Source organism: Vipera ursinii (assembly GCF_947247035.1).
Source record: "Vipera ursinii genome assembly, chromosome: 12".
Taxonomy (NCBI): Eukaryota; Metazoa; Chordata; class Lepidosauria; order Squamata; family Viperidae; genus Vipera; species Vipera ursinii.
Window position 1 is genome coordinate 10,164,040 of NC_139525.1, and position 12,249 is coordinate 10,176,288.

Sequence of the window (12,249 nt, forward strand, 5' to 3'; positions counted from 1 at the left end):
CTGGGTCCTCTGGAAGCTGGGACTTGCAGACTACTGAAATAATCTTTCTTGTTGGTTGCATATTGGTTGTTCCAACAAAAATTCAAAACCTTTTTTTATTTTTTAGGAAGATGGTAGTTGCTCAAGGTAATCAAATGGGAATCACCATTACCGCACCTGTTTTTACAATCACTTTTGCGGTGGTCATTAAAGTGAACAGAATAGTCTTCTTGGAGGTCTTCTAGTCCAGCCCCCTTCTCAAACAGGAGACCCTATACCATTTCAGACAAGTGGCTGTCCGAGCTAGCTTGCTTTGCACCATTGTAGAATTGGCTTGCTTTAAATTTAAGTTTATAACTTATAAAACACACATTAAGGCAGAACCCTGAGCAATTTATAGCTTTGTACAATGTATGACCTTCAGGTTAGACCAGGGGTCTTCAAACCTGGCCCTTTTATGACTTGAGGATTTCAATTCCCAGAATTCCTCAGCCAGGCCTGGCTGAGAAATTCTGGGAATTAAAGTCTACAAGTCATAAAAGGGCCAAGTTTGAAGAACCCTGGGTTAGTCTCTGAAGATGTTTGCATGATGGATAAGGGAACAGGTTGATGGGCACACCTCTATGTAGTAGCTACGCTCCTTGGAATTGTGGCTCCAAAATCAGATTTAGAGGCTTGCTCAAGTCTTGTTAGGTTGTCAGATCTGGACTAGATGCTGCCATTTGGGATTGACAGAAAAGGCATTTCACAAACATGGCAAACGAGAGTTAGTTTGGTCTAGTCTAGTGGTTAAGGCACTGGGCTAGAAAATGAGAGGTGGCGACTTCAAACCGTCCCTTAGCCATAAAAAGCTGGCTGGAATGACTTTGGGCCAATCCCTCTCCCAGTCCAACCCACCTCACAGGGTTGTTGTGAGGAAAACAGGAGGAAGATGTGTTGGATACGTTTGCCGTGTTATTTGTAAAAATAAAAATAAAGGCAGAATACGGTGCAGGCGGCGAGTTCGAAGACGAACTACGCTCCCCACAATGCCCCGCGAAGGAGCATTCCGGCCGCCTCTCCACCTCGACTCACTTCCGCCAGCCAGCGGCCGAGGTGTCACGTGACCGCGGGCGAATTTCCCCTCCCAAGATGGCGGACCGCCTGCCTTCCGAGTTTGACGTGGTGGTCATAGGCACGGGTGAGGGAATCGCGTGAATGTAACGTGCGAATGGCTGGCGGGGGTAGGGAAGCGTGTCCGAGCCGAGAAGGGGATGCTGCCGAGGTTGGACCAGGGCGAGATTGGCCAGGACTTTGGACGCCAAGGGGACAGAGAGAGAGAGGAAGCAGCTTTGGAAATAAACCCGGGTCTTTTCCTGGATCAGGTGCAACCCCTTGTAGGGCGTGGACTACAATTACCATCGTCCCCAGCCTGTCCAGGCCGGAAGGGGAGACGATGCCAGGCTAAGAGTGGTCGCTGCATCGTTGAGAGAAAAGGGCGGGTGCTGGTGGCTCTTGGTTTTTTATTATTATTATTATTATTATTATTATTATTATTATTATTATTATTATTATTATTATTATTATTATTATTATTATTATTATTATTATTATTATTATTATTATAGATTTATGTGCTGGCTTTACTCTTTAAGTCCAGGCGTGTTCAGTCTTTTGGCTTGCCTGGGTCGCACTGAGGAGGAATTGTCTTGGGCCCTATAGTGTGTGTGTGTGTATGTGTAATACAGAACAACAGAGTTGGAAGGGACCTTTGAGGTCTTCTAGTCCAGCCCCCTGCTCAAGCAGGAGACCCTACACCATTCCAGACTAATGGCTGTCTCTTCTTAAAAACCTCCAGTGATGCAGCACCCACAACCTCTGGAGGCAGGTTGCTCCACTATAAATTATATAATATTGTTAAAAGTTTATGATCTTGCTGTACGAGGTGCTTGTACTGTTCTACATTGCACCCCTTTCTTCTATTTTTTTCCCCCACAGCCAAGGGATGGGGTCGGTCCAGGCTGAAAAAGGGTGATTTCAATTCTAGTCCAATCCTTCCACTGTCAATGAACCACACTGATTTGTGTTTCTGACAATGGTAGGCACATTTGAGAATCCCTTAGTAACTGTCTCCCTAATGTTACTCTTATTAGGACAGTTCTAACTGTATAAGGATAGAAACAGCTTAAATGAAATCTGTCTGTCTCAGTGTCAACTCCTGGCAAGGGCCTGCAGTTTTCTGGGCAAGAAGTGGTTTGCCATTGCCTTCTTCCTAGGGCTGAGAGAGAAGGACTGGCCCAAGGTCACCTAGCTGGTTTCATAATGGTGCCTTCTAACCACAGCACCAAATTGGCTTTCCAGTGGAAATGGTTGCCTTTTTTCATTGCTGAATAAACACAACCCAACTGGCTTGTGTCTAAGGCGGGATTAGAATTCATGGTCTCTGGGTTATTAGTTTGTTAATTTACCACTACATTAAACAGGCTTTACAAGGGAAGTGGTTTGCCATGGCCTCCATCCATTTCCATTGCTTTCCTGGAGCTGAGATGGAGAGACCGGTCCAAAGTTCCTCAATAGGCTTCATGTCTATGGCAGGACTAGAACTTATGGTCTCTTTAACTCAGGGGTCTTCAAACTTGGCCCTTTTATGACTCATGGACTTCAACTCCCAGAATTCCTCAGCCGGGCATGCTGGCTGAGGAATTCTGGGAGTTTTGAAGTTTGAAGAGCCCCTGCTTTAACTGCTGTACCAAACTGGCTTCTCCTTGCCTGCAAGTCAGTCTTGACCTCTTGTGACTGCCTGGAGTAGTCTCCGCAGTTTTCTTGAGAATGTTTTTGGAAGTGTTCTGTTATCGTCTTCTAGAGGTGACTGGTTCAAAGTCACCCATCTGGCTTTGCGCCCAAGGCAAGACTAGAACTCAAGGTCTTCTGGTTTCTAGCCTGGGACCATAACTACCATATGAAACTGGCTATCTTAGGCAGAAGAAAACTTGGGATGGGTGGCTTGGGTTTGTGTTTGCTCAGGGGACTAATAGAGTTAATCTGGGTATTTCCTGGGTCCTAATGAAAAATCAGATGGATGCGTTGGACAGATCATGAAAAACCTCACACAATTCCGGGTCCTTGGTTTTCTTGTCAGTTTCTGGAAAATACACCTTTTCTTTCTGTAACTGCATTTAGTTCATTTGCTCTAATTACTTTTCATGTTGGGTCTGAAAGTACTACGGATACAAATTCCTTTTGATTTTTGTTTTGTTTTGTTTTAACATAGTTAATATGGATGACAAATGTTTTCAGGATTTCAGCCAGGTTACAGTGAATCCACAACATGCAGTAAAGTGAAATAAAACTGTTTAAAAAATAAAATAATAAATTATTTGCAATTCCAATTATCTGTCTGCACATTTTTTTAAAAATTTTTGGATCTCTACTTTGTAGAGTACTGAGCATATAGTTCTTTGCAGACATTAACAGAACCCAGGCATCCCATCCGGATGAATAATGCTATTATCAGTAGCTAGCTATAGAAAAGCTCTGGGTTAAGAGTGCCTGACAAAGACATTAAGCTATGGTTTGTTGAACCAAATGTTATTGAATAAACCACGCCTGCCTGAGGTCATGCAGTATGCTTGACTAAAACCGGCTGAAAAACATTTTGGGTTTACATGCTTTGTGAATGCAGATAATTACAGTTCATTCAAACTTTAGTAAATCATGAGTTAAACTGGGATGTTTTGTTCACTGTTCCCTTTATCCATCCATCTATCCATTCATTCATTCCTTTTTCTCCTTTTCTCTATGTACTTGGTTATTTCTGAAGGGCCTAGTGCTGATTTAGGGACGCGGTGGCTCAGTGGGTTAGGATGCTAAGCTTGTCGATCAGAAGGTCGGCAGTTTGGCGGGTTGAATCCCGAGTGCCGCGTAGCAGAGTGAGCGCCTGTTACTCGTCCCAGCTTCTGCCAACCTAGCAGTTCGAAAGCTCGTAAAAAATGCAAGTAGAAAAATAGGGACCACTACAGTGGGAAGGTAACAGCGTTCCGTGCGCCTTTGGCGTCTAGTCATGCCGGCCACATGACCACGGAGACGTCCTCGGACAAGCGCTGGCTCTTCGGCTTTAAAACGGAGATGAGCACCGGCCCCTAGAGTCGGAAACGACTAGCATGCATGTGCGGGGGAACCTTTACCTTTACCTTTAGTGCAGATTTACCTATCTATTTTCACTTCATAACTATTAAAAATGGGAAATCTGTAGGATCTGTCATACATGAACATTACTGCCATCGTAAAAGTACCATGAGGGACTGCGATGGGGTTCATTCATTGTTTTCTTTAACTATGGTTTCTTTAGTCTCAATTGGCTGGGTTTATTTGTATAAACCATAATGACTAATGCTTTAAGTAAGATGCAATAAGAAATATATACAGTGGTTTAGCCCAATATATATGTATATTGGCATACCCAGCCTATATGATTGTGATTTTGAATATATTATGTACGTATGTATGTTTGTATGTATACTCAGTATGTCTTAAACAATGGTCAAAGTATGCCAAATATATTTGTGCCAATTTATGGTGATGGTCTTTTTTTTTAAAATGAAGGCCAGTTTATAATTATGTTTTTGAGGCTGTGATGGAGAGCTGGTTCATACAGTCTTCTAGATCAGGGGTCTTCATACCTGGCCCTTTTATGACTTGTGGATTTCAACTCCCAGAATTCCTCAGCCAGCATGGCTGGCTGAGGAATTCTGGGAGTTGAAGTCCACAAGTCATAAAAGCCAAATTTGAAGACCCCTGTTCTAGATTGTAGATTTAAACTCACAATTGCACTAAGCCATTAACCATAGATTACAAACTAGAACGATTTTGATTTATAAATCAATTTTTATATTTCCACAGTGCTATGAAACAGTCTCTGTGTTTTGTCATACTGTGTTTTGTGAACCCAGCCATTATATGTTGTAAAACAATGTTCTCTAGCATACCATATTGTTTGAGCATAACCAATTATGGCTTAATTATAATGAAAAAATATATGGTTTAATGGCATGTATTGCATCCAACTGTGTATTTATAATGCTTTTCTTATAGAATGTTTGCAAGGTAGGTTTAAGTCAATGCATTAAGTTAGTGTGGTAGTTTAGACATAGTTACCTAGGGATTACTAGTAGATCTTAACTGAAAGGTGCCATTGAATCCGACTCCTTGCTCATTGTAGGAATCTAGATTAAAGCATTCCATTGCATTAAAATCATAGTGGAAGATTCAAACTATCTTTTGCAATACAGCTATCGTCTTGCTCTAAGTTACAGCTGAAAGATGTGGACATCTAGCATGCAAGATTTGGTAGATCTATTCTAAATTAGACTGAAAAAAATGGCAGGATTGAAGGTTAGGGAGATTAGCAGATCCAGAAATTGATTTTTGCTATAAAGGCCTGTGTGTTCAGCACTCAGTTCAGCTAGGAATTAGTTTCAATATGGGTTTATAGGATGCTGTTCCTTATTTCAGTATATGGTCGTTTGTCGTGAGCCAACTAATCAGTATCTGATTATCGAGGTTTCAGTTTAAAAAAAAACAAACTTCTGAACCTTAAAGCTTGCTCTAAAGGTTATGTTAGCCCAAGATCAGAAATAACTTGGTTCGGACTCTTACTTCATATATAAAGCTTATTAGGTGTCCCTGAATGAGGAAAACTAGTAGACTGGACCAGACTCCTTCATATGGAGCAGGGGAAGCTAAAAACATTCTTGAATCCAGCTGAATTCCTGGTGACTTTATGGACGTAACCATGCAGTTACCTTGTGAAAAATACAGAATTACCTTCTGGGATTTGTTTCCCACTTTGCAAATGTAGCCTGCAGCCCTAGTGGTTCTTGATAGTCTCCAGTCCAAGCACTAATCAATATGGATACCTTTAGCTTTCTATCCCAGTTATGGTCAGCCATGTGTTACCACCAACTGAGATTCTTAATGGAGAGGATAAAAAGCGGAATGCAAGGGAAGGCTCATCTCCCTTTTAAATTTCTCTGTTACTGGGAGAAGAGCAGGACCACGGAGGAAGTAATCTCACCTGGAACTCTGATCTTATTGTCTTCGGTGAGACGTAGGATGGTTAGAGCAGGGGGGTCTTCAAACCTGGCCCTTTTCTGACTTGTGGACTTCAACTCCCAGGATTCCTCAGCCAGGCATGCTGGCTGAGGAATTCTGGGAGTTGAAGTCCACAAGTCTTAAAAGTTGCCAAGTTTGAAGACTCCTGATTTAAACCTTGAGTTAAGCCTTGTGGGGGTCCATGGCCACAAAAGTTTGAAGACCCCTAGGTCTAGGTTGCCTCATGTCTCACTAGCCTTTCCAGCTGAAACAGAGTGATGTGTTAGTCACGCAGTAGCCCTTGTCCTGGTCACATCCCCTTGCAGTCTTACCTTTGCATCTCTAGTCATTTTCTGTATTTTTGTGCTCCCCCCCCATTAGTACAGGTAAAGTGAAGTTTATATTTTATTTAATCTAAGTATTAATTTTTCAGTTCATGTCTCATGTAATGGTATACAACCCTATCTTTTTACATATTTCCTTAAAAAGGTGCATTGTTTTAGGTTTGGGAATGCATTAAATTCATTTGCATTATTCCTTATGGGAAAATTTTATTTGGTACTTGTCATTTTTGGTACTCGTTGCCCTTCCCAGAACCAATGAAGAAGGAGGATTGAGGTACCATTATAAATCTCAGAGTCAGACAATGTTGTTTTGAAATACCATGGACTTGGGATTGGGACCAAATTTGATCCTGTATTTTCATCACAGTACACCTCACTGTTCTCCATCCTAACTGGGATATTGTGCTACTTAGCTGTGGTTTAACTTATAACCTATACTTGGTTCCCACCTGAAAGGTGTTTATGGCTTCTGACTGTATGTCAGACAAAAGTCTCTTCTCCCTGTTTCCCCTCTAAAAAAGTAGTTTTATATATTAAAAAAAAACCCCAAAGCTCAGCCACTGTAAATTTTCTGGTTCCATGCAATTTTTTCCTTCTTTCTCTTTCTGATCCTCGCTAGTTATAAATAACACATGAAATGACTTTCAAGGTAGAAGGCAGGAATCCATTTTGAAATATTCTATAAAATAAAGTGTGATTTATAGCTCCTTGTGATTTGGGCTGAAAGCGTTTGGGCTTCGCCCAGTCATCAGAGTCCTGTCAGAGGAAGTTGTTATTTATTGGTCGATATGCCAGGAATGGTGGTGATGGTACTTTATGTTTATCTTATGTAAGTATAATGTTAAGAAAAATCAATTCCAAATACTAATACAATTTTTAAAACGTATCATGGCGCACTAGCCAAATATTAAGAGAGACTGGAGCATCAGAAAAGCTGGTTTTTAACCCTCTGCCTAGTTTTAATTGCTTTGAATGTTTTGAGGTGTAATCTTTTGCCAATTCTTCGGTATTTTGTGTTCCAGGGTTTAATACAAAATTGGGCCTTTTGTCTAATTATGAATTATCACTGATCATTTTCAGGAGTTTTCTGTCCAGTGACTAAATCTGCACAAAAGCCGTGTCCTCGGCGCCTGTTACAGTACTCTCTCTGCGTTGTTTTGATAGCATTGCCCCAGGATGTAACATTCACACCTTTACTTGGTGTTAACATTCACAACAGAAAGCCCATTGCAGTTTCTTCTTGTACTGTAAAGTAACAATATTTAGGATTCCCTGGGGCAGCAGTAGTGACACACGGGCTGGAGTCTGGGATGTTGCATGCAATCTTTTTCAGCAAAGGAAGATTTCTAGCACAAGTGGGCACCAGTCCTACCCTGACAATGTGCCCATAAGATGCTGTAGAACAGACATGTCAAACGCAAGGCCCGGGGGGCCGGTTTCATGTGGCCCGCGAAGCCATCCTGGAAACAGTGAGGGAATGGCCCCCACTGCCTTGGCCCTGGCCCAGAGACCCTCCTTCTGCCAGAGACCCTCAGATCTGTCCCACTCCTGCCCAGGCCCCCATAGGCACCCTTGATGCCAACGATGTAGAGCTGGCCATGCCCACCCAGTAGGCCATACCCACTCTAGCCACGCCCACCCAGTAGGCCACGCCCACCGAGGCCATGCCCACCCGGCCCCTTGAGGGCAACCACAATGCTGATGCGGCCCTCAATGAAATTGAGTTTGACACCCCTGCTGTAGAACAGGGGTCTCCAACTTTGGCCACTTTAAGACTTGTGGACTTCAACTCCCAGAATCCCCCACAAAATATGCTGGCTGAGGAATTCTGGGAGTTGAGGTTCCACAAGTCTTAAAGCTCTGAAAGTTGGAGACCCCTGCTGTACTGCAGGACTAAAATCCATTTAGTGGAGGTGGAATTCCAGCACCTTGGATAGTTCCACACATGCAATTTCCTGCAGCTTATTCAGGCTTGGTTGGGAGTTAAAACTTTCCTACAACATCTCTCAAGTGTCCAGTAGATTTCCTTTGGCATTTTCAGCAGCAATCTTTATTTTTGCAATAAATATAACACACACCAGCCACTTTATAAACCACTTTCAGGCTTTTGTGATAAGCTAGTTATAATAGGGGAGAATAGAGCATGTCACCCATCCCTTCTTTCAGTTTGCACATCACACTGGATAACAAATTTGATTGAACTATAGGCAACTGAATAACCGCAATGTCTGGGACTCCCCAAACATTAAGCAATGAGTATAAGTAGTCCAGAAGCTTTTCTGTGTAGACTTTTCTTTAATGTGAGGATGAATAATATTTTTGACAACGTAAGCACATTCGGAGGGTTTTCATTGGTATTCTCACAAGAAGATGTATCCATCTGCAAAGAAGATACTAAAAAATTAAAAAATGAACTGGTGAGGTTGTCCTTGATTCCTTTGTAGTCTGCAAAGGTGCTTTCTAGCACCCTCCCAATTCCTCTTGGTCATTTTTGGGAGGTGAGTTAAGTAGACACTCAAACACGCAAGTTGTTAGCTGCAACCACACACGTACATTCATTTTGCTTTCAAAGAAGGGCACAGGGTCTACAAGCATTTTTGCAAATCTCAATAATGCTAAGTTGATGCTTCACTTTATAGCAGATTTGGTCTTCGTTCAAGTTGAAGGGGACTCGGTGCCTGTGTTTGCACATTGGTCTTACTCATAGGTCGTTTGCTTGTGATTTGTTGATATAGCTACCTTTGGCTGAGTTTGCACAGCATCCTAAACCAGTGGTTCTCAACCTTTTCTTCACCATGGACCCCCTTTATATAGCTTTTGTGGCCACGGACCATGACCACAGACCTCCAAGATTTAACTCAAGATTTAAATCATAACATTTTTTCCTACCCTTCACGGACCTCCTGTAATGACATTGTGCCCCCCCCCAGGGGTCCACGGACCACCGGTTGAGAACCACTGTCCTAAACCAGAATTCAGAGCATACAAACCACAATGGTTGTATGCCAAACTTCCTTCCTTGAATCATTTGGAAATAATCCAAGGAAGTCATTTATAATCAACTGAAAACAGTTTTGGATTCCTAGTGTTTTCATTTTTCTGCAATCTGCTGCCTTCCAGCTATATTGAGGAAGGCTAGCTTAGCCAAAGCAGGTTCTTCAATAGCCAAGATATACTTTTGAATAGATTTTTATGCAGTTTTGTAAATATAGTTCACTCAGTTTTGGAGCTCACCCATTGAATTAGATAACTGCTTCCTCTCTCTTACTATTTAGGTTCTATCACTCTTCTCTTCTGCCTGTCTCTTTCTCCCAGTAATTTATTTGTATTAAGGCTGGTAATCTTTGAAATTCTAGTTACAAACTACATTCTGCAACTTGATGTCTATCTGCCTCTGATCAATCTGTCTCTCTCTCTTTTTTTTACTGTGAAGCACTTTCCTTTTATTGCCTCTAGCAGTATCCCTTATGTTGCTTTTTATTGCTTCAGGTGATATTCTAGATGTTGAATTCTAATGTATGAATCATTTGAAGTTGTAGCCTCTCCCAGGTAAAAGGATTAAGAACAGCTTACTGCCATTTAGTTGATCAGAATCCCAGTTTGTTAAAACGAAGCTGGCAAGGTTTTAGGCTTGCGGATCTGCTTTTTCATTTATTTGCTATTGATGGATGGATCGATTGGTCGATTTTTTAAAAAAAATTTGGCGTCCATATTTTGCCCTTGAAAACGTACAACCCTAACACACCCTAAGTCCATCTTCTAAATCAGTGTTTCTCAGCTTTGGTTATTTTAAGACAGGTGGAATTCAGCTCCCACAATTCCCTAGCCAGCCTGGGAATGCTGGCTGAGGAATGCTGGGACTTCAAGTCCACACATCTTAAAATGGCTAACATTGAGAAACACTGTTCTAGATCAAAGCTTCTAATAGTGATACTGGGTGAATGAGAAAGGACAGAAATCATTAACCAAATTATGATTCACTTATCTGTTACACCTACATTTTGAGATATAAAAATGAATATCCAGACATGAGAAACTGAAATCAGGAATTCTGGCAGTCTGATGAGAGAGAAATCCTACATGTCTGAGCAAGATCAACGAAATAAGAACTGCACAGATTCCTTTTGGGGATTTGATATTCTATCTGATAGGATTTTGGAAAGGAATCTGTCATAGAAGGCAATGGAAAGGGAGAATAGACATAACTAATCTGGTCATAGATCTACCTCTGTTAGTGTCAGAGAATGCAGGACATGACCAGGCTGAGCTTGAGGGAGGGGTCAAACATGTCATAAGTCACGAATCCCTGAGCACCCACAAGAGATCTAAGACCAGCCTACCTTGAATTGCCTCTCTTATCTCCCGCTCATTTCCCTTAACTGTTAGTTGGTCAGATTCCTGTAGAGAGCTTAAGCTTGCAATAAATCTTTATACTCATTTGAACTGCCTGAATCTCCTAATTTCTCTGGTGCTTGACATCGAAGCATAAAATAATAATGGCTCACTTTTTTGGGGGGAAAAACGGTCTTTCCTCAAAATGCATGGATCTTACAATGTTTCGTCATAACTGATTTAATTGAAACCTTGTCTCTTTTGTAGGCTTACCTGAGTCTATCATTGCGGCAGCATGCGCAAGGAGTGGCCAGCGGGTTCTTCACGTGGATTCGTAAGTCCTTCCATCCGTGTACATTATAGCTCTCGGTCAGTGTTTCCCCAACCTTGGGAACTTTACAATGCATGGATTTTAACTCCCGGAAGTCGAAGTTTTAAGTCGAAACTTCTTAAAGTTTCTCAAGTTTGGGAAATGCTTTTATAGGCCCTAACAGCCAATGACAGCAGACAAAAGACTGGCTTAATGGAGGAGGTCTTGACTTGATTCTTCCAAAAAGAAAAAAGAAAAGAAAAGAGAAAAAGGAAGGAAGGAAGGAAGGAAGGAAGGAAGGAAGGAAGGAAGGAAGGAAGGAAAGAAAGAAAGAAAGAAAGAAAGAAAGAAAGAAAGAAAGAAAGAAAGAAAGAAAGAAAGAAAAAAAAAAAAAAAGAAAAAGCTAACATTGAAAGCCAAGTTACAAGCCACAACTTTGGACTTCATCTTATCAGGTCGGAACAAACTAGAATGACCCTTTGGCATGGTAGGTTAAACGATCCACAGAAAGAGCTTTTGTGGTTTGTTCCATCTTTTCTGCTGGCCTGAGAAGCAGGCCGGAGAAACTGACGGGTGTCTTCCAGCAACCTTCACATTCACAGTAAATCATCATGTAGGCAGTAGTTTCACAAATGCAGTAGTTTTCAGGGATCATTGAATCAACCTAAATTTTGCTTTGTAACTTAGGCAAATGTAATACAGTACATGCTAGATATCCTAACAAACCATCCTAACATGTTCACTATCTGTCTGTGGTCCTGTTATCACTCAAAGTCCGTGTAGTTTAGTGGTTGAACTACAAGCAGAGAAGTCCTAGTTCTGGTCCCTGCCTCCATCACAGCAGCTTCCTAGAAGACCAGTAACACTCTGTCATCAGCTAGCACTGATGATGTCATCTAGTTGGGTAAGGAAACGTCTAACAAGAAAACCGCTCAGTTCAGAGAGCACCAAGGACCCCACAGTTCAACTGCGAGCTTCAAATATTCTCTTCTGTCGGAACCCTCACTCCTCCCAACCTACCTGATAGGATTATTTCTAGGCAGCAAAAAGGGAGGGAGGGGTATGGACAGCGTCATGGATTCCTGAATGAAAAGGGGATTTAAAAAAAAAAATCGTATCAAATAAATGTAAATTATTTTATCACATGAAATAGCATATGAGATATTGCATAACTGTGCTCAGGGCTGACGCTAAGGCAATGCCAACTATGCTTCT

At 41.7% G+C, this 12,249-nt stretch overlaps 1 protein-coding gene across 1 annotated transcript in view; it reads left to right on the forward strand.

Moving 5' to 3' along the window:
* Positions 1-1,099: 1,099 nt before the first annotated feature.
* CHM (CHM Rab escort protein) overlaps positions 1,100-12,249 on the forward strand; it is a 62,385-nt gene continuing 51,235 nt past the window's right edge. Inside the window, exons 1-2 of the mRNA XM_083372032.1 lie at positions 1,100-1,159; positions 10,992-11,058. Coding sequence (XP_083228158.1) covers positions 1,111-1,159; positions 10,992-11,058 — 116 coding nt within the window. The 5' untranslated portion in view covers positions 1,100-1,110. The remainder of the gene's footprint in view (positions 1,160-10,991; positions 11,059-12,249) is intronic.